The 26,679-nt window shown below is 42.6% G+C and overlaps 2 protein-coding genes and 2 long non-coding RNA genes across 4 annotated transcripts; 1 reads left to right on the top strand and 3 right to left on the bottom strand.

Moving 5' to 3' along the window:
- The first annotated feature begins 723 nt into the window (after positions 1–723).
- LOC306827809 (complement factor H-like) lies at positions 724–9,675 on the top strand. The gene is made up of 17 exons (XM_079349872.1): positions 724–883; positions 1,004–1,186; positions 2,288–2,393; positions 2,530–2,606; positions 2,732–2,914; positions 3,581–3,763; positions 3,900–4,091; positions 4,228–4,401; positions 4,786–4,953; positions 5,601–5,768; positions 6,003–6,167; positions 7,291–7,473; positions 7,566–7,751; positions 8,311–8,493; positions 8,621–8,812; positions 8,949–9,122; positions 9,548–9,675. Exons 1-16 carry the CDS (start codon positions 811–813, stop codon positions 9,119–9,121), a joined length of 2,589 nt encoding a protein of 862 aa, XP_079205998.1. The 5' UTR covers positions 724–810; the 3' UTR covers position 9,122; positions 9,548–9,675.
- A 2,546-nt stretch (positions 9,676–12,221) lies between these two features.
- On the bottom strand, positions 12,222–18,249 carry LOC306827811. The gene is made up of 4 exons (XR_013779673.1): positions 18,186–18,249; positions 17,873–18,064; positions 17,563–17,736; positions 12,222–12,286 (listed from the first exon to the last, which is right to left on the bottom strand). It is a non-coding gene; the product is annotated as an uncharacterized lncRNA (long non-coding RNA).
- Positions 12,677–17,113, bottom strand: LOC306828524 (complement factor H-related protein 2-like; the record flags this gene model as incomplete). Its single annotated transcript, XM_079351041.1, has 7 exons — positions 12,677–13,224; positions 13,317–13,499; positions 14,602–14,766; positions 15,921–15,976; positions 16,019–16,130; positions 16,786–16,953; positions 17,110–17,113. The coding sequence occupies 7 exons, from the start codon at positions 17,111–17,113 to the stop codon at positions 12,944–12,946; spliced, it is 969 nt and encodes a 322-aa protein (XP_079207167.1). The 3' UTR covers positions 12,677–12,943.
- A 1,702-nt stretch (positions 18,250–19,951) lies between the features above and the next one.
- LOC306827812 lies at positions 19,952–26,014 on the bottom strand. Its single transcript, XR_013779674.1, has 3 exons — positions 26,000–26,014; positions 20,213–20,726; positions 19,952–20,076 (listed from the first exon to the last, which is right to left on the bottom strand). It is a non-coding gene; the product is annotated as an uncharacterized lncRNA (long non-coding RNA).
- Positions 26,015–26,679: the final 665 nt, after the last annotated feature.

The raw sequence follows: 26,679 nt of genomic DNA, 5'->3' as shown, positions 1-26,679 counted from the left end.
CAACCCGAATCCTCACTATGCATTTAGAGAGATTTAAGCAATCGTAGTATCTTGATGACTATTGTTCTGAGTAAAGTTTGTATAATATGTAAACATGTGAAGACCCACACTTAACTTGTGTTCCAAAACATCAGTGTGATTAATGTGAAGCCACATTGAGTAAAATAGGAAAAACCCTACATTGCATAACTTGTTGTTGTGTTAAAGTATTTGTTTGCAGCTGTTTCCAAACTTTCCAAGGACACCAAAAGACAAACATTTGTATAAACTGTGTAACAGTGAAATTCATCCACACTTTCAAAAGATTCAATCTTTAAATAATATTAAAATAATATGCTCACACTTTTGATTGAGTTTGAAGTGAACAATTTTACATAAACTCGAGTTGACTTGTTAAAAAATGTTTTGTTTGCTTTGATTTCTGCAGATCATTACCTAGAAGTAAGCAAAAAAAGTATGGGAATGCCCTTTTTTCTTCTTTTTTTTTTTATCACTGAACGACAAATATTACAAAGCCTGATGACACAGAGGCAGAGAGACGGTCAAACAGAATAAAAGCCTAAAAGTCCAGCTGTTTTAGGTGGCGTGAAGTTTTCTTAGTACAGTCTATGGATGTAAGGTTCTGTTAGATTTTTTTTCTGTCCCTTGTGCGCGCGCCTCATATCGTATTTAGAGGTTGGAGCAGACTTGCGTAAATCTATTGAGCAATTTTTTTTTTTTTTTTTTTTTTTTTTTTGGCCTCTGAAATCCACAGCTCGTTCTGTGTTTCAGTCTCCTTTCTACTCGACTGCTCCGGGCCATGAGGAAACAATGCGTGTGATTATCAGAATAAGTTGTGTCCTGTTGTTATGGATTCATACGCTGACGGTGGTGAAGAGTCAAGGTAACATCGAGCACGCTCCCTTCTTCTCTCACAATTTAATTTGAAATGTTTTGTTGTTATCGTTGTTGTGTGGATTTGCCCTGTTGATTATTTGTATCCCCCCCCCTTGCTGCGTCACAGACTGTACACTCGAACAGTTTTTAAAGAGTGATCATTATGACTCAAACTTCGACACGTCGTCTCTGGAGGAGTCCTACCCCGGAGGGAAACAAGTGAGAGTGGGCTGTAATGTTGGCTTCACTGGCTTTTTCAAACTGATCTGTGTGGAGGGACGATGGCAGCCCAGAGGCACCAAATGTCAAGGTAAGTTACAATCCTTTACTTCTAGGAGATCGATACTTAGCAGCGATTTTAAACACTATATACATCAAACATGACATGTGACTTCAAAAGAGAAACGCTTATGGATAGGTGATGGGTCTGGAAGGGAACCCTATAAGCACAACCCGAACCTGGAAGTTGAATCTATATTTGTCATCATGTCCCTAAAGGAGAGTTTACAAAACAGATGTCAGATGGTCAAAATGGTCAATTCATCATTACTTACTGAACTTCTCTGAAGCTAGGGAATATAGAGGACGACTTCCCAGAAACATTTGTTTTATTTATTTTTAATTCCGAATCCTCAGAATCACAAATACTTAATTAATCCCAGCGGGAAATATGTGGAGAAATCTCATTGACATTAAGAATCTGGTTTACAATAGTCCTGGCCAACAGAGGCAGCAGCACAACAAAAGGATACCGAGTCACAGAGCAGAAAGTCATAGAATCTACAACCTGGAGCACCGTCCTCCAACACCTTCGATCTGCTTTTAAAAAGACTTGAAGAAACCAGCTCCCCCGAAGAGACACAGATCCTCCTGCAGGAGGCCGCCGGAGCAACGTAACCCCTAACCCTAACCCTGAACTTCCTTTTCCCTCTTTAATGCTCTTTGGGGACAGACAACAACGATATGTTTTTGCGACTGGGTTGCAAGTATGAGGGAGGCAGGTTAAGTAAAGCCTTTTAAATAAGAACATGCCAAAGATTTTTGTATACACTTAGTGTAGTGTTGTGAGGAAAGAAAAAAGAGAAGAACCAGGATGGTTGAAGGGGCTTTTTGCCACACCTAAATGTTTCTGTTACTACCTATACATAATCTTAATTTTGCCATTTAAAAAAATCTTTCAAATGTGATAGAAGGAACCACAAATCAGGAATAGAGATATAGTGGGGAAAGACCAAAGACCCGTTCGTCAAGAGTTTAACACCCGCCTCAGCTCTCAATCTGTCGTTAGGCTGAGCAGGATTTCCAACATGGCGGCTGCTGCCTGCGAGTCTCCGGAGCCCCCAGCAAGAACAGATACAAATTGGGTTTTTTGTTTTGTTTGACTAATTTTCTCACTGTTTTATGTTTGCAGCTAAATCATGCGGTCATCCTGGCGACGCCCAGTTTGCAGATTTCCATCTGGAACAAGGCGACGATTTTGTGTTTGGGTCTCGAGTTGTATACACCTGTCAAAAAGGGTAAAAGTAGCTGATAATATAAATGCACTTGTTCGTATTATCCATGTATAATGTTGACAATAACAAGGAGTTACATTTAAATGTGGCTCTAAATGCAACATAGTGTGATATATTTTGTACGTTATCCTGGTTCCAGTTATCAAATGGTCACTCGTAGTAGCGCTCGCCACTGCATGGCTGGAGGCTGGGATGGTGTTGTTCCTGTATGTGAAGGTAACACCTGATACAGAGGTCCATTATCATTGGATACTTGATTTCTTTATCATATCCTTTAAGAGTTAATCACTCACCTTCCTAAGTTGTGATACAGTTAAATGTGATCATGTTTCCTTCTCCAGCTCAGCAGTGTCCAGTGATTCATGTGGACGATAATGTTCAGGTGATTGGGGACCCGGAGGAAGCAACCTACGGCAATGTACTTCGATTTAGCTGCAAGTCTAACACGCAGGTTCTGAATGGGACGTCGGAGATCTATTGTGATGAAGATGGAGAGTGGAGTGCAAAGGCTCCAAGCTGTGACGGTAAAGCAGTATTTCTTAAGAGACAGCCGAACACACTCTGTTGGCGCCAACGATCCAATGAAATTTATCCCATCATTATGCCCCGCCTTTTATATTGTGTTTTATCCTGTTACGATTCTATGTACTCCACGACAGCTAGACACTCTCAAGTTCTGTTTCATGGGGACTTTAAGGCCCCCCTCAGCTCCACCTCTTCACCTGTTTGTAAATGGATTCAAGGTGGAGGCAGATTTTGTGCTGGGCTTCAGAATGCCTTTTCAGAAACCAGTGGGTGATGTCACTGAGACGACGTCCATGTTTTATAAAGTCTATGATTTTTAGACAATGGTACAAGCATGGATGGAAAAAATTTGGGTCAAATAAATCCCCATAAAAAGTAGGAGATTGTGAATCATCTAAACTCTTAATTCATTTGTTTAGCGACACAGCAATTTCTTTCCATAAAGTCATTGTCTAGTGGTGTTCAAAGAAGAATATTAGTTAAAGATCTGTTAAAGGGAATCTGATGTTCATAGTCATTTAGTGTCAGTAACATTGAATGTATGCCCATGTTTCAATGAATAATTGTAGAATATTTTATGTCAAATGAGCAGCTGATCTTCATTGTATTCTTTATGGAAAACAAAAAATCATTATTCTGATGCTTTTGTGTATATTTTTCAACAGAGATCAAATGTGTAATAACTCAGATTCAAAATGGACAAATAACTGGACAGCTCCGAGATTACAAAGAACATGATGTCTTACATTTTGAGTGCGATCTGAAGTTCAAAAAACAGACTGAAAGACCAACGAAATGCATAAAAATAGGAACTAAAGCTGAGTTCAGTCCAGCGCCTGTGTGTGAGCGTAAGTATAAACTGAGTTATATGGGTTATATCACACTGACTGATGGGAGGTGAAGGGTTGGTCTGTGATTGTCGACTGTTGCATCTGTCCAGAAAATGATAAACAGAATTTTCTTTTTCTTTTCTACAAAATGCAGCAGCAAGATGTAAACTGCCGCTGACGACACTCGAAGGCACCAGATACGACACTTCCTATAATGTGTTTTCACCTGGAGACACAGTTACAACCAGATGTGGTTCTAGGCACTTTATCTCTACACCTCAGAGCACCTCAGCTGTATCCACATGTAACGATGACGGAGAATGGGATCTCGAACCAGTTTGCCAAGGTACAGAACTGCATGGTATCACAGTCCTCAGATCATGAGACGCTTGTTTACTGTATCAGTCATTAAACTGTAGGGATGATGGTTATTAATGCCATCTTGATTTAACAAACATAAACAAGTCTTTCTCTTGTTTTAGAGGTGAGGTGCAGAACTGAACGACCCCGATCTGTGTATTATTGGGATGTCCGTTGGGGACAAATAATAAGACTGGATGACTCTGTAAGCTATCGGTGTAATAGAGGATATAGGGCGAAATCAAACTGGGCCAGATGCACCAGAGATGGATGGAGTCCAAATCCGCTTTGTGAAGGTATTGTGAAGTTTACTTAATAACAGGAATATTAATGTTGAATCCGTGTCTGAGAAAGTGGAGAAGGTCTAGTTATGATTAGCCTCTTTTTTTTTTTTTACTGTAAAAAAATGCTAGACAGTTTCAGGAGCACTACCCAATGACATTGTCCAAAGGTGCTTCTCACACTTGTCCTTCACTTATCAAATGTCCGTACGACGGAAAGTCTATGTGGGCAACCCATTTTACAATTTGATATATATTAAATTATTTTTCAAGTGAGACAATGCCTGATCCGCTCCTTGTTCTCTTTTTATTTCCATGATTTCCATTAGACCAACAGTGAGGAATAAATGTTCCATCGAGTGAGTTAGAAGTGTGTTTAACTGCAATCTTGTTTTTCAGTTCGAACATGCAACAGACGTGAGGTTCCAAATGCTTCAATTGTGAACAATGACAAGCAGACGTACGTTTACGACGACCGGGTCAGGTACAACTGCTTGGATGGTTTTGAAGGACAATTCACTCTCACCTGTAAAGACAATGGTTGGACTGGGAATGCAAGATGCAAAGGTAATAAAAAAGAGAACAATACGTTTGATCTTTAGAGATCTTTAGAAAATAAGACTTTGATAAACCCTTCAAACGTCATAACTCCCAGTCAGTTAAAAACACAGAAGATCTTAGATCTAGAAGTAAGAAAATAAATGCGGTGAATTTTATTTTATAGACATAATGTTCCTTTTGAGTTGTCGAGATTCCTACATCAGTCTGAATCAGAAGTTGTGTTTTGCCGAGGTCACCCTACATCACTTTTTTCAATTTACATAGTTCAGTCTCGCAGCACCAATTGTCTGTTAGAAGGTCGTGAGGCATCCCTGATGCGGCCTGGATTGCGTTTCATATGGCACACAGCACAGGATAAAACAAATCCATTTTCAAGGCAGAAAGGTTCTAAAACCGTCTTTTGGCCGGATCGAGGTACAGTCATGCTTACACGATGTAGTCTGACCTCAGCTTAAGGCTCTGACACACAAAGGAGATTGTTGACCGTCAGTCCTAGTTGGACCGTCGTTGAGAAATCGTCTCCCCTAGTTTTGCGGCGTCTCCGTCACAACCCACCAGCCCCCGTCGGCCTTTGATTGGCTGATATGAAATTTAGAATTTTTAATGTAGTCAAATTAAAGACTAACCGAACACTTTCACTTAATCTGTTTCAGAGGCAGGGTGTGAAAAACATCCCATCAACAATGCAATCATTACCTACAATGACAAGGCAAAATATGACCACGATGAAGTCGTACGATACACCTGTGAGCACAATCGTGATAGGTACTTCTCTGTTACCTGTGAGAAAGGTAAATGGACGGGGATTCAGAGCTGTCCAGGTAAGAAACTTTACAAATCCAAAACTTAACATGTGATTCGAGTCACTTTATCTATTGGGCAACAGAAATACAGAAGAAAGCTCAAAACAAGCAAAAGAGACTGTTCTTCAGTTCTTAGATTCAAGTGCTGAAATCATACAGACGACTGTGGCCCTCCTCAAAGGACCTTTCATCATATCTTTCCATCAGGGCTGTCTGAATATAATCCTTCTTTGTTCTTTTTTTTTAATTTAGCGACAGCATGTCGTGCGCCTCAAATTCAAAATGGATTTATTGTTGCTCAGGAGGATAACAAGCTGTACTACACCTGCAATCAAGGTTTTAAGCTTCCCTCCAAAGGCTGGTGGGGAGAAGCCGTATGTGAAGGCAGAAAGTGGTCCGGACTTCAAGACTGCATTGGTAATTTTTTTTTTTGTTGGGGGGGGGGGCAGCAAACAAAAAGTCTGTGCACACCATTGGTGAGTTACACAGGTAGAGTATACCCACTTTAAATCTCCTCTACATCACCTACTCTGTCTCTAATGGGCTAGTATGCACTGATTGAATATTCAAAACAAGCCCTGACACACCAATAAGATCGTCGCCCGTTGGTCCTCGTTGGACCATCGTGAGCCCGAGCTTTTGCGGTGTGTCACTACCCGTCGGCCCCCGCCTGCCTTTCTTCCGCCAATTCTTCATGTTGAATCGGCGTCGGTGAGAGGAATCTACAGTAAAGCTACAGTATCCATGCTTTCACCCATTGGTGCACTTTCTCCTTATTTGTCGCCTCCACCTCTTCTTTTCTTTTTCCACTAGAATACCAAACACCAAAGACCTGTGCCATTTTCAACTAATAATCAAAGACTATTCTCGGATAGTGTGCTACCTGTACTAGGAGTGGTGATTGACAGCAGTGTGAAAATGACGCTGTCAGTTACACACTCACACACTGCAGGGGGGGGGGGGGGGGGGGGACAGAGCTGCACATATTACCGTAGACATTATTACCGTCAACAATCACCTGTTGCAATGCTGGATGTCCATACTAAATGTGGGCTTGCTTACAGCTCATGAGGTAAATGTATGTTGGAGTATTCCCAGGATGAATCTGCAGAGGGCGCTAAATGGCTCGTTCGGCTAAGCACACAATGGTTTCTCGATATGAAGCCAAGAATTTCAGGAGACGGCTTCAAGCCTTTACGTATAGACTCTCTGCTCCCAGCACCGGAGAAAAGAGCAGCGATCTCCTCGCAGTCCTGCAGTGTTCGGCCGTAAGTGATGCTTCCAGAGAGCCGGCCAATCAGAGGAAAGAGGACACACACAGAGGGGGGGCTTAAAGAGACAGCAGCTGGCAGGGCCTGAAATAAGGGTTTTGACAGATGCCAGTTTAAAATAAATCAGGAGATTTTTGAGCTGCTACTTTAAATTTTGTATGTTGATTCTATTTTTGTGACATTACCGAATCTCTTTTTCAGAGAGGAAAAACTTTTCTTTTTGTAGCAGCGATGTAATTCAGTTATCTTTGTTATTATCTCCACTTTAGGGGAAAGTCGGTGCGGAGAACTTCCTGTGATTCCTAATGGCGAAGTTGAAGATCTAAACCTTCGTACCAGGCAAGAGGCGAGGATAACTTGTCATGATGGATACCGCAATCACATTGACCGTTTTTCATGCGAAAACGGAAATTGGAATTTAGATGGATTATCACCAGAATCAATCTGTAAACGTGAGTCAATGTCCAGTCCTACTGTAAATCATAAAAGTCTTCTGAAAATGTGCAGGAGGTAACTCTGTGCTGTGTGTTTGTATATGTTACAGCTGTCTCAAACCTCTGCAAACCCCCTCCTCCAATTGAACATGCTGTAATTATGAATGCGTACAAAAAGCAATACCTGTCTGACTCTGAAGTGACTTATCAGTGCCGTGATAAGTACACCATAGAGGGAGAGGACACGATTCGATGCTTGGATGGGAACTGGGAAAATAAGAGCATTTCATGTAGAGGTAAGTACATCCTGAAGGAAAGTGAATTTAAAGAAAAAGAACAAACAAATTCTGAAGGTCTTTGTGAATTTGTGCAAAATGTGATTTTTCCTTGATGCTTCAACGGACTCGTAAATCGTAGCTGTGACGTTTATGACATCTTCAGAATTTGGTGTTCTTACCAACACAACTTAATTGTCAATATCAGAGATCAGATACGATGGAATTAAAAATGGATAAATCATACGCTTTGTGAGCGGCAGCAGATAAGAAACGCACAAAACACAGGCACATAGACGAAGGAAGGGTTGTCGTCAAGACCACAAGAACTGAGACCAATTCTTACCTGAGACAGAGTCAAGACCCCCCCATGCAGCTTGTGTGTCACTCACTTAAACCGTAACATCGGGAAGGTTGCCTCAGTAACTGGATGGTAAATCAAACTACTAATCATTTATTTGTTCTTTTAGAAAGAGGCGTTTCCTTCTAATCACAGTAAAATGAGCAGCTGATCTTCATTGTATTCTTTATGGAAAACAAATGTAGTTATTCTGATGCTTGTGTGTATATTTCTCAACAGAGATCAAATGTGATATACCCGAGATTCAAAATGGACGATTAACTGGACAGCTCCAAGATAACAAATTAGATGATGTCCTGCATTTTGAGTGCAATCTGAAGTTCAAAAAACAGACTGAGAGACCGTCGATATGCACAAAAATAGGAACTAAAGCTGAGTTCAGTCCAGCGCCTGTGTGTGAGCGTAAGTATAAACTGAGTTATATGGGTTATATCACACTGACTGATGGGAGGTGAAGGGTTGGTCTGTGATTGTCGACGACATCTATCAATAAAATGATAAACAGAAATTTCTTTTCCACAAAACGCAGCACCAAAATGTAAACTGCCGCTAAGGATACCAGGAGGCACCAGATATGAAACATCCCAGAAAGTGTTTTCACCTGGAGACACAGTTACAACCACATGTGATTATAGGCACTTTATCTCTACACCTCAGAGCACCTCAGCTGTATCCACATGTAACAATGACGGAGAATGGGATCTCACACCAGTTTGCCAAGGTACAGAACTGCATGGTATCACAGTCCTCAGATCATTAGACGCTTGTTTCCTGTATCAGTCATTAAACTGTAGGGATGATGGTTATTAATGCCATCTTGATTTAACAAACATAAACAAGTCTTTCTCTTGTTTTAGAGGTGAGGTGCAGATATGAACGACCTCCATCTGTGTATTCTTGGGATGTCCTTTTGGGACAAATAAAAAGACTGGATGAGTATGCAAAATATGAGTGTAAAAGAGGATATAGCGTGACATCAAGCTGGACCAGATGCACCAGAGATGGATGGAGTCCAAATCCACTTTGTTAAGGTATTCAGCAAATCCAATACTTAACATGTGATTCTAGTTACTTTGTCTTTTGGGCAACAGAAATACTAAACGCTTCCTCCATGAAAGAAGTAAACGTTGAATATAAAGGTTTTACTAGTTTGACACAGATTTATATTCATGTGTTTTTAGATGAGTAAAAGTTCACAGCGTTAATTTAAGAGACTGTTCTTGAGTTCTTAGACTCCAGTGGTCCGTTATCATTGGACACTTGTTTTTTTTTCTCATATCCTTATAAAGAGTTAATCACTCACCTGCTCAAGTGGTGTTACATTTAAATGTGAATAATAAAGTCAAATATCTATCAGCTCAGACTTAATCAAATATGTTTGTTTTATTAGAAAACTGGATTAAACTGGATGCATTTTGAGACGTGGTACTCATCGCCTTTTTTCTGTCTCCAACAGTGATGTGATGCTTCATTTGGTTCCAGTTCCAGCAGAGTCTCAATAAAAACACCATATTTACATTTTTCCCATGGTCCTTCTTTAATTTGTTGTGTGGTCAGAGCATTTAATAAAAACAGCTGATTTGATTGTTCTTGTATTGCTTATTGTCTTATTAAGCTTCATGATGAATAACCAGCAGTATGCTTATTGGAGAGAGAATATCGTGGAAAACAGAGGGACTCTTGCCATCACCTGCACAGGGACAAAAATTAGCTAGTTCGCTAAATCTAAACTAATTTAACAAACTGACGCCTGTCAAACAAGTCATATACACTGTAAAGGGCATGTTTAATCACAAATAAATTAACCATGGGGGTAGAAGCTCTAAAACCTGAATTTACCCTGTGGAATAAATACAGTATTTCAAATTTAAAGGTGCATTTTGTAAATTTGGTAGTGAGATTTTTAATTTGCAGAAGTTAAGGATAATCTTTGTTGATCCCCAATGGGGGAAATTTGGTTGTTACAGTAGCTCCAAAAAACAGGGAATATAAACAGCATCAATAGCAACAAAAAAAATAGTAGCACAGCAATGAGCAAGTTTACATGAATTAAATAAAGGGGAAACATTACAGTAGAATTAAGTAATACTTGGCATAAACACTATGTGCACTTTCAATTGTGGAAAGAGATCAGATTAACACTATGCAGCATTAATGATACATTTATACAGAGTCAGATGGAATAAAGGATCTGTGCTCAGTCTTGCAGGGTGGGTGTCTCAGTCTGCTGCTGAAGGATGGATGTGAGCTTCGCTAACATCCTCCTCTCAGACACCTCCACAGAGGACAGTCCAGGACCGACCCCGGCCCTCCTGACCAGTCTGTTCAGGCTCTTCCTGTCTCCGTCTGTGCTCCCTCCTCCCCAGCAGACCACTGCATAGAAACGTGTACGTGCCACCACACTGTCATAAAATACCCAGGTCTAAAATTTTAGACCGCACCTTGACCCTTCGTTTGTCTGAGGTGGGCGGCCCATGTTCCACTCTGACCCTCTGTCACCATATATCAATTACATTTTGTTTTATATCATAGAGTGATTGAAGTTTTTTTTTTTTTTTTAATAGTCTTTATAATCCCTGATGGAAATCTTAGAGACATGCTTCGAGACATGTTAGTCTGACTATAATTTGATGCTCATACTTCACTTCTGCTGTCAGGTTTTAGTTGCATAGACTGTTTTCAACACTGATACTTTCTCATCTTTGAACGTCCTTAAAATGAGAACACGTCACTATGTCATGTTTTGAAGGAATTCGTACTCAGCTCATTTCATTTATTTTTTTTAGAGCATAAATCATTCATGTTTACATGAACTGTTTTTGTTTGCTCGGTCTGTAAATGTTTAATCTAACTGCTTCATTGCCTGGTTGCTCCATGGAGGGATTGTTTGTTCTGTTCCAGCTCTATTCCAGTAAGATCGAAATCTGTTTGCTCAGTGGAAGTCTAATGTTTGCAAACATAAAAGCAACAAACATGCAGCATTGCTTTCTTCCATCACCAACCACCAGTGTCTCCATCAGAAGGGTGTCATATCCTGTTGTGAGCGTCGCTTCCTCTCTGAGTGCATCATGACGGAGTCTCGTCTCCAAAGACTTTGCATACTTGTTCTAAACTGTTCAATAAACATTTGTAAACTCTTACTCAAGTCTCTCCTGATTGATTCATGTCTTCTGAGCTAAACGCTTGTGATTTGTCACAATAAGAATGGGACAGTGATAGGAGGAGGGAGGGATGTGACGTGCAGGAAAGAGGCTGAGGGTCAGAGTAGAATCTGGGCCTCCCATCTCAGACAACTGAAGGGCCAACCGGCTCTAAGACCCTTTAAAACCCAAACCAAGAAAAGCTAATGAGATGTTTGCACTGTGTGACATAGCTGCCTTTTAGTTTGGAGGGACTCAACAGCGTTGAAACTTTGTCACATGTTGAAAAGCTTTTTCAATATCCTGCACGATGCCTTAAATCAGAAATAAAATTTGCTCCTTGCTCATTATTCCCTGTCATTTTCATCTTGAATCTAAATTTCCTTAAACTTTCATAACTGTATTGATCCCACAGGGTTATATGCTGTTTCACACTCACTCAGGTTTTAGAGCTTCTACCCCCATGGTTAATTTATTTGTGATTAAACATGCCCTCTACAGTGTATATAACTTGTTTGACAGGCATCAGTTTGTTAAATTAGTTTAGATTTAGCGAACTAGCTCGTTTCTATCTGTTGTCCCTGTGCAGGTGATTTGATTATTTATTTATTTATTTATTAACCTTGAAGGCAAAAGTCCTTCTAATTTTGACTGAACTCTGTAAATCAGAGGCTAGGATTTTGATTTCTAGCCTCTTCTTGATTTGAAGTGTTTGTTGTGGTTTTTGATTGTGATAATGTGTTTGTACTCTCCACAGCAATGGAAATGAGTGAATGACTAAATAAAGGTTTGAAATTAAATACAGTCTTTGAATATTTACTTTATAAACCAATGCTTTACATCGTTAGCATTATAAACCAAAATTCAACCCTTTCCAATAAGCAGAATTGTTGGTTATTCATCTTGAAACGTCAACAATGAGAACAATCAAAACAGCTGTTTTTATTAAATGCTCTGACCACACAACAAATTAAAGAAGGACCATGGGAAAAATGTGAATATGGTGTTTTTATTGAGACTCTGCTGGAACTGGAACCAAATGAAGCATCACATCACTGTTGGAGACAGAAAAAAGGCGATGAGTACCACGTCTCAAAATGCATCCAGTTTAATCCAGTTTTATAATAAAACAAACATATTTGATTAAGTCTGAGCTGATAGATATTTGACTTTATTATTCACATTTAAATGTAACACCACTTGAGCAGGTGAGTGATTAACTCTTTATAAGGATATGAGAAAAAAAAACAAGTGTCCAATGATAACGGACCACTGGAGTCTAAGAACTCAAGAACAGTCTCTTAAATTAACGCTGTGAACTTTTACTCATCTAAAAACACATGAATATAAATCTGTGTCAAACTAGAACAAATAAATGATTAGTAGTTTGATTTACCATCCAGTTACTGAGGCAACCTTCCCGATGTTACGGTTTAAGTGAGGGACACACAAGCTGCATGGGGGGTCTTGACTCTGTCTCGGGTAAGAATTGGTCTCAGTTCTTGTGGTCTTGACGACAACCCTTCCTTCGTCTATGTGCCTGTGTTTTGTGCATTTCTTATCTGCTGCCGCTCACAAAGCGTATGATTTATCCATTTTTAATTCCATCGTATCTGATCTCTGATATTGTCAATTAAGTTGTGTTGGTAAGAACACCAAATCCTGAAGATGTCATAAACGTCACAGCTACGATTCACGAGTCCGTTGAAGCATCAAGCAAAAATCACATTTTGTACAAATTCACAAAGACCTTCAGAATTTGTTTGTTCTTTTTCTTTAAATTCACTTTCCTTCAGGATGTACTTACCTCTACATGAAATGATCTTATTGTCCCATGTCCCATTCAAGCATTGAATCGTGTCCTCTCCCTCTATGGTGTACTTATCACGGCACTGATAAGTCACTTCAGAGTCAGACAGGTATTGCTTTTTGTACGCATTCATAATTACAGCATGTTCAATTGGAGGAGGGGGTTTGCAGAGGTTTGAGACAGCTGCACAAAATACAAACACACAGCACAGAGTTACCTCCTGCACATTTTCAGAAGGCTTTTATGATTTACAGTAGGACTGGACATTGACTCACGTTCACAGATTGATTCTGGTGATAATCCATCTAAATTCCAATTTCCATCTTCACATGAAAAACGGTCAATGTGACTGCGGTATCCATCATGACAAGTTATCCTCGCCTCTTGCCTGGTACGAAGGTTTAGATCTTCAACTTCGCCATTAGGAATCACAGGAAGTTCTCCGCACCGACTTTCCCCTAAAGTGGAGATAATAACAAAGATAACTGAATTACATCGCTGCTACAAAAAGAAAAGTTTTTCCTCTCTGAAAAAGAGATTCGGTAATGTCACAAAAATAGAATCAACATACAAAATTTAAAGTAGCAGCTCAAAAATCTCCTGATTAATTTTAAACTGGCATCTGTCAAAACCCTTATTTCAGGCCCTGCCAGCTGCTGTCTCTTTAAGCCCCGCCTCCCTGTGTGTCCTCTTTCCTCTGATTGGCCGGCTCTCTGGAAGCATCACTTACGGCCGAACACTGCAGGACTGCGAGGAGATCGCTGCTCTTTTCTCCGGTGCTGGGAGCAGAGAGTCTATACGTAAAGGCTTGAAGCCGTCTCCTGAAATTCTTGGCTTCATATCGAGAAACCATTGTGTGCTTAGCCGAACGAGCCATTTAGCGCCCTCTGCAGATTCATCCTGGGAATACTCCAACATACATTTACCTCATGAGCTGTAAGCAGGCCCACATTTAGTATGGACATCCAGCATTGTAACAGGTGATTGTTGAGTCATGTTTATGTATTGATATCATCTACGGTAATAGATGTAGTGTGTGAGTGTGTAACTGACAGCGTCATTTTCACACTGCTGTCACTCACCACTCCTAGTACAGGTAGCACACTAACCGAGAATAGTCTTTGATGATTTGTGGCACAGGTCTTTGGTGTTTCGTATTCTAGTGGAAAAAGAAAAGAAGAGGTGGAGGCGACAAATAAGGAGAAAGCGCACCAATGGGTGAAAGCATGGATACTGTAGCTTTACTGTAGATTCCTCTCACCGACGCCGATTCAACATGAAGAATTGGCGGAAGAAAGGCAGACGGGGGCCGACGGGTAGTGACACACCGCAAAAGCTCGGGCTCACGATGGTCCAACGAGGACCAACGGGCGACGATCTTATTGGTGTGTCAGGGCTTGTTTTGAATATTCAATCAGTGCATACTAGCCCATTAGAGACAGAGTAGGTGATGTAGAGGAGATTTAAAGTGGGTATACTCTACCTGTGTAACTCACCAATGGTGTGCACAGACGTTTTGTTTGCTGTCCCCCCCAACAAAAAAAAAAAAAAAAGAATTACCAATGCAGTCTTGAAGTCCGGACCACTTTCTGCCTTCACATACGGCTTCTCCCCACCAGCCTTTGGAGGGAAGCTTAAAACCTTGATTGCAGGTGTAGTACAGCTTGTTATCCTCCTGAGCAACAATAAATCCATTTTGAATTTGAGGCGCACGACATGCTGTCGCTAAATTAAAAAAAAAGAACAAAGAAGGATTATATTCAGACAGCCCTGATGGAAAGATATGATGAAAGGTCCTTTGAGGAGGGCCACAGTCGTCTGTATGATTTCAGCACTTGAATCTAAGAACTGAAGAACAGTCTCTTTTGCTTGTTTTGAGCTTTCTTCTGTATTTCTGTTGCCCAATAGACAAAGTGACTAGAATCACATGTGATAGAATATTAGGCCTTTTTCTGCTTATAATCAAAGTGTTTACTGCAATAAAGTTTCATCACCCGGTCCAAAGGAAAGGTTTGATATTTACAGTTTGAATGATGTTCGCTTACATTTATATTATACCAGTTATTTTATCATGTTTTATTCCAGGTTTGTGTGTGTTAATAAAATTGCCATACTTTTCAGTGAGGTGTTTGTGTGAAGAGGGCTTGTAGGAGTGAGTGCACATTCCAACATGTGTTTGATGTGGCCCTTTAAACTGAATCACTCACCAACTCAAACATAGGTTTAGTTTATGGCCCTGAACAGTTAATTACTCATCCACTTTTATATAGGTTGAGTGAGTCTTGATTCTTAATTACCTAAATTGTCTTCTCCTTAAAAGGAATTGGTTACTAGACTAGATGTCTTTCTTGTGATAAGAAACAGGCCAGGCAGGATGTGTCTTCCCCTACAGGATGTGAAAGGATTCGGGAGTAGATGCACCAATGAGAGATGGGGAACCACTCATCCGAAGACGCATAATTTGGAATTTGGTTGCCCCAATCGGAGGAAGGAAACCGCACATTCTTGAATGCATTATTTGGTTAGATATTCTCTGTCTAATGTATAAAAGGGTTCAGGGAAAGATAGTCGGGGCTCAGACTTCGTGAACTGATCCAGCATCTGTCTGTTGTCAGGGACGCGTAGTGTTGAACCCAGAGACTCTGTAACTTCTATTCTTGATTCATCAGGTTAATAAACTCTGTTAACCTGAAAGCGACGCCTCCAGTCATTCCTCTCATCCCATCAAAAGAATGCGCAGAGAGATTTGAGGTAATTATTTAGAGGAGTCAGATTTCTATTAACAACATTTAGGAAAAGGATGAAATAGCAACTTTTATCCTTCAAATAACAACTTAAATCCTTCACATGTTAAGTTTTGGATTCGTAAAGTTTCTTACCTGGACAGCTCTGAATCCCCGTCCATTTACCTTTCTCACAGGTAACAGAGAAGTACCTATCACCAAATAGGTGAAAGTACACGAAATAGGAGAAGTACCTATCACGATTGTGCTCACAGGTGTACCGTACGACTTCATCATGGTCATATTTTGCCTTGTCATTGTAGGTAATGATTGCATTGTTGATGGGATGTTTTTCACACCCTGCCTCTGAAACAGATTAAGTGAAAGTGTTCGGTTAGTCTTTAATTTGACTACATTAAAAATTCTAAATTTCATATCAGCCAATCAAAGGCCGACGGGGGCTGGTGGGTTGTGACGGAGACGCCGCAAAACTAGGGGAGACGATTTCTCAACGACGGTCCAACTAGGACTGACGGTCAACAATCTCCTTTGTGTGTCAGAGCCTTAAGCTGAGGTCAGACTACATCGTGTAAGCATGACTGTACCTCGATCCGGCCAAAAGACGGTTTTAGAACCTTTCTGCCTTGAAAATGGATTTGTTTTATCCTGTGCTGTGTGCCACATGACACGAAATCCAGGCTGCATCAGGGATGCCTCACGACCTTCTAACAGACAATTGGTGCTGCGAGACTGAACTATGTAAATTGAAAAAAGTGATGTAGGGTGACCTCGGCATAACACAACTTCTGATTCAGACTGATGTAGGAATCTCGACAACTCAAAAGGAACATTATGTCCATAAAGTAAAATTCACCGCATTTATTTTCTTACTTCTAGATCTAAGATCTTCTGTTTTTAACTGACTGGGAGTTATGACGTTTGAAGGGTTTATCAAAGTCTTATTTTCTAAAGATCTCTAAAGATCTCTAAAGATCAAACGTATTGTGCTCCTTTTTATTACCTTTGCATCTTGCATTCCCAGTCCAACCATTTTCTCCACAGGTGAGAGTGAATTGTCCTTCAAAACCATCCAAGCAGTTGTACCTGACCCGGTCGTCGTAAACGTACGTCTGCTTGTCATTTCTCACAATTGAAGCATTTGGAACCTCACGTCTGTTGCATGTTCGAACTGAAAAACAAGATTGCAGTTAAACACACTTCTAACTCACTCGATGGAACATTTATTCCTCACTGTTGGTCTAATGGAAATCATGGAAATAAAAAGAGAACAAGGAGCGGATCAGGCATTGTCTCACATGAAAAAGAATTTAAAGGGATACTTCACCCATTTACATGAAGCTTTGTATCATTAGAAACATGGTAGTAAAAAATAAAAGCGTCATATTGCATCACATGAAGAAAACTTTCAAGCAAAGAAAAACATATTTTTCTCGTCTCAGGGCAAAATGAGGGCTGGATTCACGTCCATTCAACACTACTACCATGTTTCTATTGATACACAGCTTCATGTAAATGAGTGAAGTATCCCTTTAATATATATCAAATTGTAAAATGGGTTGCCCACATAGACTTTCCGTCGTACGTACGTTTGATAAGTGAAGGACAAGTGTGAGAAGCAACTTTGGACAATGTCATTGGGTAGTGCTCCTGAAACTGTCTAGCATTTTTTTACAGTAAAAAAAAAAAAAAAAGAGGCTAATCATAACTAGACCTTCTCCATTTTCTCAGACACGGATTTAATATTAATATTCCTGTTATTAAGTAAACTTCACAATACCTTCACAAAGCGGATTTGGACTCCATCCATCTCTGGTGCATCTGGCCCAGTTTGATGTCACGCTATGTCCTCCTTTACACTCATATCTTACATACTGATCCAGTCTTTTTATTTGTCCCCAACGGACATCCCAAGAATACACAGATGGAGGTTGTTCAGTTCTGCACCACACCTCTAAAACAAGAGAAAGACTTGTTTATGTTTGTTAAATCAAGATGGCATTAATAACCATCATCCCTACAGTTTAATGACTGATACAGGAAACAAGCGTCTAATGATCTGAGGACTGTGATACCATGCAGTTCTGTACCTTGGCAAACTGGTTCGAGATCCCATTCTCCGTTATTGTTACATGTGGATACAGCTGAGGTGCTCTGAGGTGTAGAGATAAAGTGCCTAGAACCACATGTGGTTGTAACTGTGTCTCCAGGTGAAAACACTTTCTGGGAAGTGTCATATCTGGTGCCTTCGAGTGTCGTCAGCGTCAGTTTACATCTTGCTGCTGCATTTTGTGGAAAAGAAAATCATTTTCTGTATAGATGCAACAGTCGCCAATCACAGACCAACCCTTCACCTCCCATCAGTCAGTGTGATATAACCCATATAACTCAGTTTATACTTACGCTCACACACAGGCGCTGGAATGAACTCAGCTTTAGTTCCTATTTTTATGCATTTCGATGGTCAGAATAACTACACTTGTTTTCCATAAAGAATACAATGAAGATCAGCTGCTCATTTTACTGTGATTAGAAGGAAACGCCTCTTTCTAAAAGAACAAATAAATGATTAGTAGTTTGATTTACCATCCAGTTACTGAGGCAACCTTCCCGATGTTACGGTTTAAGTGAGTGACACACAAGCTGCATGGGGGGGTCTTGACTCTGTCTCGGGTAAGAATTGGTCTCAGTTCTTGTGGTCTTGACGACAACCCTTCCTTCGTCTATGTGCCTGTGTTTTGTGCGTTTCTTATCTGCTGCCGCTCACAAAGCGTATGATTTATCCATTTTTAATTCCATCGTATCTGATCTCTGATATAGTTATGTTGGTAAGAACACCAAATCCTGAAGATGTCATAAACGTCACAGCTACGATTCACGAGTCCGTTGAAGCATCAAGCAAAAATCACATTTTGCACAAATTCACAAAGACCTTCAGAATTTGTTTGTTCTTTTTCTTTAAATTCACTTTCCTTCAGGATGTACTTACCTCTACATGAAATGATCTTATTGTCCCATGTCCCATTCAAGCATCGAATCGTGTCCTCTCCCTCTATGGTGTAGTTATCACGGCACTGATAAGTCACTTCAGAGTCAGACAGGTATTGCTTTTGGTACGCATTCATAATTAGAGCATGTTCAATCTTAGGAGGGGGTTTGCAGAGGTTAGAGACAGCTGCACAAAATACAAACACACAGCACAGAGTTACCTCCTGCACATTTTCAGAAGGCTTTTATGATTTACAGTAGGACTGGACATTGACTCACGTTCACAGATTGATTCTGGTGATAATCCATCTAAATTCCAATTTCCATCTTCACATGAAAAACGGTCAATGTGACTGCGGTATCCATCATGACAAGTTATCCTCGCCTCTTGCCTGGTACGAAGGTTTAGATCTTCAACTTCGCCATTAGGAATCACAGGAAGTTCTCCGCACCGACTTTCCCCTAAAGTGGAGATAATAACAAAGATAACTGAATTACATCGCTGCTACAAAAAGAAAAGTTTTTCCTCTCTGAAAAAGAGATTCGGTAATGTCACAAAAATAGAATCAACATACAAAATTTAAAGTAGCAGCTCAAAAATCTCCTTATTAATTTTAAACTGGCATCAGTCAAAACCCTTATTTCAGGCCCTGCCAGCTGCTGTCTCTTTAAGCCCCCCCTCCCTGTGTGTCCTCTTTCCTCTGATTGGCCGGCTCTCTGGAAGCATCACTTACGGCCGAACACTGCAGGACTGCGAGGAGATCGCTGCTCTTTTCTCCGGTGCTGGGAGCAGAGAGTCTATACGTAAAGGCTTGAAGCCGTCTCCTGAAATTCTTGGCTTCATATCGAGAAACCATTGTGTGCTTAGCCGAACGAGCCATTTAGCGCCCTCTGCAGATTCATCCTGGGAATACTCCAACATACATTTACCTCATGAGCTGTAAGCAGGCCCACATTTAGTATGGACATCCAGCATTGTAACAGGTGATTGTTGAGTCATGTTTATGTATTGATATCATCTACGGTAATAGATGCAGTGTGTGAGTGTGTAACTGACAGCGTCATTTTCACACTGCTGTCACTCACCACTCCTAGTACAGGTAGCACACTAACTGAGAATAGTCTTTGATTATTAGTTGAAAATGGCACAGGTCTTTGGTGTTTGGTATTCTAGAGTTCTGAGGTGTAGAGATAAAATGCCTAGAACCACATGTGGTTGTAACTGTGTCTCCAGGTGAAAACACATTATAGGAAGTGTCGTATCTGGTGCCTTCGAGTGTCGTCAGCGGCAGTTTACATCTTGCTGCTGCATTTTGTAGAAAAGAAAAAGAAAACTCTGTTTATCATTTTCTGGACAGATGCAACAGTCGCCAATCACAGACCAACCCTTCACCTCCCATCAGTCAGTGTGATATAACCCATATAACTCAGTTTATACTTACGCTCACACACAGGCGCTGGAATGAACTCAGCTTTAGTTCCTATTTTTGTGCATATCGACGGTCTCTCAGTCTGTTTTTTGAACTTCAGATTGCACTCAAAATGTAAGACTTCATTTTCTTTGTAGTCTCGGAGCTGTCCAGTTAATTGTCCATTTTGAATCTGAGTTATTACACATTTGATCTCTGTTGAGAAAAAGTATGTCCTCCTCCCTGAGTCAAGCCTAACTGGCAGCACACCATATAGTATCATGTTGTTTGTATTGCATTGATCATATTGTACTGATCTTATGGTATAAAACCTATTTGTCATACATGCACAATAGATTGTAACATTGGAAATGTGTCAGCTGCTGCGTGTGACAGACGCAGAGTCATCCCCAAAATGTAAGACACTCTGTTAGCTCTTTTGCAATGGGTAAAAATATGTGAGACAATATACTGTGCATATGTAAATTAACCACACCTCAGATAAACACTAGTCCTGAAGATTAAATCTTGTCCCCTCTGAATGTCCCTTTTCTGATTCACCCCTCTCTCTTCAAGTCAAAAACTGCAAAGCAAGTCCCTCCTACCATTCTGGGAGAAGGAAACTTTCACATTCCCCCACAGTTGGAGGAACAATAGGATTAAAGTCGATCGCATTTCAACCTACAGCCGAGCAGTGACATACACGAGTGTAGCTCTTTTGACAAACTCTGTTTTCTGAGTCTGCTTTGCTCCTCCCCGGCTCTGCTGCTCAGTCACACACCTCATCAGTCTAACTGCTCTCACCTGCTCGTCATCTCCAATCAAGCCAGTATATATGCAGCTTCACTTCACTCACTCTTTGCCAGATTGCCATGCCTAACTCTCCAGCACTTATTCCCGGATTGCCTACCTGTTATCGACCCGACCTGCCTCCGACCATCGTCTCTTGTCTCAGCCCCGGTAAACCTACTAGCCTTCTGTTTATGACCACGAGTATTGCCTGCCTGTTCCCTGTTCCTTGTCTGCCTGTGGCTGGTTGGCGTTTGGACTGTTCCTGCTCAACCAGAAAGACTCAACAGATCAGCTTTGCCTCTCCAGCTCACTTCTTCTGGTCTGTTGTCTACCTACGTGAACCTGATAAATAAAGACTGTTTTAAAACGAAAACACTGGTTAATTTGTCCTGCAATTGGGTTCACTCCATACCCGTTACAGTACAATCTGGCCAAGCTATGGACCCAGCACACAATCCCTCACCACTTAGTCGCCTCAAGACGATTGAGGGCGTCCTGCAGCAGCATGAGGCCGTGATGACTGCGTCTGCTGTTGAAGCCAGACAAGCTGCAGAGACCCATGGACATGCGCTAGCAGCTTTAGCTGAACAGATGCAACAGCTAGCAGCCTGCATCTCCCAGCTCTCTCCATCTGCTGTCTCTGCTCCCCCTCCTGGAGAATCGGCCTCTACTCCTGCACCTGTATCGGTCTCTTCACTGCCCAGGGATGCTCCTGAGCCTCGGGTGGGAACCCCGGAGCGTTACGACGGTGACCGAGAGACTTGTGGCCCTTTTCTCACAAACTGCTTTCTTCTGTTCGCCCTGCAGCCCCGCATCTTTGCCACGGAACCAGCAAAGGTAGCATTTGTCATCAGTCATCTGACAGGCAGAGCTCGACTGTGGGGAACAGCTGAGTGGGAGAGACAGTCTCCAGCCTGTGCCTCCTTTGACTCTTTTGCTGCTGAGCTTCGCAAGGTTTTTGGGTTCGAGAATTGTGGTTCTGAGTCAACAAGGGAACTGATGGAACTGAAGCAAGGCGCGCAAACGGTGGCCGATTATTCTATTGATTTCCGCACCAGAGCCAGCCAAAGCAGTTGGAACAGTCCAGCCCTCTGTGAGGCCTTCCTCCACGGTTTGGCTGACTACATTAAAGATGAACTGGTCTCACATGACACCCCCATCACCTTGGACAGGGTGATTGAATTGGCCATCCGCATTGACTTACGTATCCAGGCCCGTCGAAGAGAGAAGCGCCAAGGGGGGGCCCCAACGCTCTCTTCCACCTCGCTCCCATGGGGGTGCTACTGCAGCCAACTCCACCCCACTGCATCGGCAGGTTGAGGATCCTGAACCCATGCAGTTGGGTCGCACCTCCCTCACTCTGGAGGAGAGGGAGCGCCGCCGCAGGTCCAATCTCTGCCTCTATTGTGGAGCAGCGGGACACTACATCTCCAACTGTCCAGTAAAAGCCAGAGCTCACCAGTTGTAGGGGGGACCCTGGTGAGCTCAACTGCCTTGTTACCTCCCCAGACTCAGAGACCTCTGCTCCAAGGCCGTCTTCTTCTTCCAGATGGCTCCCACTCCTTGGCTATCTTCATTGACTCTGGGGCAGATGCCAGTATCATTAATGAGGAGGTGGTCCTTCAGCTGGGGCTCAAGAGGGTCCCTTTGCCTCGTCCGGTTCCTGCTAGAGCCTTAGATGGACACATATTGGGTACAGTCACTCATCAGACCTCTCCTGTCCACTTACTGCTTTCTGGTAATCATCATGAGACCATCCAGTTCCACATCCTAAGCTCTTCCCACCTGCCTCTCATCCTGGGGTTTCCGTGGCTCCGTCTTCACAACCCTCACATTGACTGGGTCACGGGGGCCGTTCTGGAGTGGAGCTCTTCCTGTCATCAAAGGTGCCTGCAGCATGCCTCAGCTCAGTTTCACCCCTCCAGCTCCAACTCCAGTTCTTCACCTGACCTCTCAGGGGTGCCACCTGAGTACCATGACTTTCGCCAGGCCTTCAGTAAAGCCAGAGCCACATCTCTGCCCCCACATTGCCCCTATGATTGTGCCATAGATCTTCTGCCTGGTACCTCACCTCCCAAGGGGCATCTGTACTCTCTCTCTGAGCCCGAGAGAGAGGTCATGGAGACTTACATCAATGAATCCCTGGCCGCTGGTATCATTCGTCCTTCTTCATCTCCTGCTGGAGCAGGTTTTTTCTTTGTCAAGAAGAAGGACAAGACATTAAGACCCTGCATCGATTACAGAGGACTGAATGATATTACCATAAAGAACCGTTACCCACTGCCACTCATCTCCACTGCCTTCGAACTGCTCCAGGGGGCTACCATTTTTTCCAAACTTGACCTGCGCAACGCCTACCACCTCATCCGCATCAGAGAGGGAGATGAGTGGAAGACGCCATTCAACACCCCAACTGGACACTACGAGTATCTTGTGATGCCGTTCGGCCTGACCAATGCTCCTGCTGTCTTCCAGGCAATGATTAACGATGTGCTCAGGGACATGCTCAATCGATATGTTTTTGTTTACCTCGACGATATCCTCATCTTCTCAAGATCCAAAGAGCAACATATCCATCATGTCCAGTCCGTCCTTCAGCGTCTCCTGGAGAATTCTCTGTTTGTAAAAGCAGAGAAGTGTGAGTTCCATGTCTCATCAGTGTCTTTCCTGGGGAACATTGTGGCACAAGGCAACATCCAGATGGACCCATCCAAGGTCTCTGCTGTCACCTCCTGGCCTGTCCCTGAGAACCGTAAACAGCTTCAGCGCTTCCTGGGGTTTGCAAACTTTTACCGTCGCTTTGTCCGCAACTACAGCTCTGTGGCAGCCCCTCTCAACGCCCTGACCTCCTCCAAAGTGCCCTTCCAGTGGTCACCTTCAGCTGCAGCTGCCTTCAAAACCCTCAAGGATCGATTCACCTCATCACCCATCCTCCTGATGCCTGACTCTGAACGACAGTTTGTGGTCGAGGTGGACGCCTCAGATGTTCGGGTTGGGGCTGTCCTGTCTCAGCGCTCTGATACTGACAATAAGCTCCATCCCTGCGCCTTCTTCTCTCGACGCCTGTCCTCTGCCAAGAGAAATTATGACATTGGCGACAGGGAACTGTTGGCGGTAAAAATGGCTCTAGAGGAGTGGCGCCATTGGTTGGAGGGCACCAAGGAGCCTTTTCTTGTATGGACAGACCACAAGAACTTGGAATATATACGTTCCGCTAAGAGACTCAATTCTCGTCAGGCCCGCTGGTCTCTGTTTTTTGCCTATTTCAACTTCACCCTCTCTTACCGTCCAGGGTCCCGCAATGTTAAGCCTGATGCCCTTTCCCACCAGTTCCAGAGGACAGAAGACTCTACTGATAAATCTGAGTCCATCCTTCCACCATCTTGCCTAATTGCCACATTGGGACATAGAGGAGAGAGTGAGAGCAGCCACAGAAGGACAGCCGGGTCCCAGCACCTGCCCAACTAACTGCCTTTTCGTTCCTCCAGCCCTGAGGTCAGATGTGCTACTATGGGCCCACTCCTCCAAGCTGTTCTGCCACCCTGGTGTTCAACGCACACGACATGCCTCCAATGTTTCTGGTGGCCCACCTTGCAGGAGGACATCCAGGGATTCATCAAAGCCTGTCAAGTATGCAATCAACACAAATCCTCCCGCCGGCCTCCTGCTGGGCTGCTTCAACCTCTCCCTGTTCCTCATCGCCCATGGTCCCACATCTCTTTGGATTTCGTTACTGGTCTTCCCACCTCTGAGGGCCACACTGTCATCCTGACCATCGTGGACCGCTTCAGCAAGATGGTCCACTTTGTGCCCCTGCCCAAGCTCCCCATGGCCAAAGAGACTGCTCAGTTGATTCTGCTCCATGCATTCCGCCTGCACGGTCTTCCGGTTGATGTGGTGTCAGACCGTGGTCCCCAGTTTTCATTCGTGTTTTGGAGGGAGTTCTGCAGTCTGCTGGGTCCAAGCCTTCATCCGCTGCTGCCGCAGAACATGGCTCCAAGCTCGCTCCACCCTCCTTCGTTCCGTGGGTTGCTATACTGCCACTGCCAACCGGCGATGTACACCTGCACCTACTTACCAAGTTGGACAGCAAGTGTGGCTCTCCACCCGAGACTTACCTCTGCGGGTGGAGTCCAGAAAGATGGCACCAAGGTTCATCGGGCCTTTTTCGATCCAGAGGGTCATCAATCCAGTGGCAGTCCGTTTGAAGCTCCCGCATTCCATGAGAGTTCACTCAACCTTTCATGTATCCAGGATTAAGCCAGTCCACAACAGTCCCTTGGTCCCTCTGGCACCACCACCTCCCCCTCCACGAATCGTTGATGGTGGCCCAGTGTTTACAGTGCGGCGCCTGATTTGCTCTCGTCGGCGGGGTAGAGGCCTTCAGTACAGCCAGCCAATGAGTCAGCTCGTTCAGGGACCCGCATCTTGCCCCCGCCTGTTCTGGATGTTGGAGGCCGTTCAATGGCAGGGATAGGGGAACCCGTTACAGTTTTCCATCCATCAAACTTCTCCTCAGTTTACCAATTCTTAAAAAAACGTACTAACGTCAAAATTCAATTGATGTTAAAACCATACATTCAATTTAAGATTTCAATAATTACCAAGTCGCCCCAGGAGGACAAAAGAATAGAAATGCAACTTACAGTAGCAGGTTCCTGAGTGGACATCGAGCCAGCCGATTTCTGAGCACACATATCTGATGGAGTGATCTGATATATATCCTGTTTCACAAGTAAAGCGAATCACATTTCCTTGCTGATATTCGTCCTTTTTGGTGTCGTCTGAAATGTGGGCATGAGGAACATCTGGGAGCTGTGAGCAGTCTGATGAGCAACAGAATGGAGGAAAAAAAGAGTTATTGGATATTTCTTCTCAACAACTCAGAGTGTAAGACTGTCTGTTAGCTCTTTTACAACTTAGTTAAAAATATGTGAGACAATATGCTTATGTAAGTCAGCCACACCTCAGGAGTAACACTTTAAGATTAAATCAAAACATACAATTATCTTGTTTTTTTTTATGTGCCTTTTCTGATCCACCCCTCTCTCACTCAGTTGAAAACTGCAAAGTAAGTATTTTAAAAAGTCTGTCTTACCGCTCTGGGAGAAGGAAACTTTCAAATTCCCCCACAGCTGGAGGAACAAAAAGATTAAAGCTGATCGCATTTCAACCTACAGCCGAGCGGTGACACACACGAGTGTAGCTCTTTTGATAAACTCTGTTTTCTCTGCAGAGTCCCTGTGTGTTTTCCTCAGCTGCAGCACTCTGGGAGCAGTGAAACAGATGCATTCAGTGAGCTTTCACAGTGGACACCTCTCTCTCTCTCTCTCTCTCTCTCTCTCTCTCTCTCTCTCTCTCTCTCTCTCTCTCTCTCTGCTCACCTGCAGAGTTGTTGGTTTGCTGTTGTTGTTTTCAAAAGAAGACAGTTGCAGCTGTAATCTTGCAAATGCACAACTTTATTCCAGTTAAATTACTATTTTAATCTCCATCCTGGTGAATGTACTTTCTTCTCATTGTATTTCAACTTTTTCTTGTAACATTAAGACTTTAAGACAAAAATCTCATGTTTTTACATGTTCATTGTCTTTAAACCCATCCAGTCCTTTATTTGTGCTCTGCATAATTCTTACAACACAGAGAAAAATGCTCTGTCTCAAATGTGCTCCCCTTGTGATGTCACACTGGGACTCTCACTAGCGAAGGGG

This window comes from Symphodus melops (genome assembly GCF_947650265.1).
Source record: "Symphodus melops genome assembly, chromosome: 8".
NCBI classification, from domain to species: domain Eukaryota; kingdom Metazoa; phylum Chordata; class Actinopteri; order Labriformes; family Labridae; genus Symphodus; species Symphodus melops.
The sequence above is the reverse complement of the archived record's forward strand: the minus strand, read 5'-3'. Positions and strand labels throughout refer to the sequence as shown.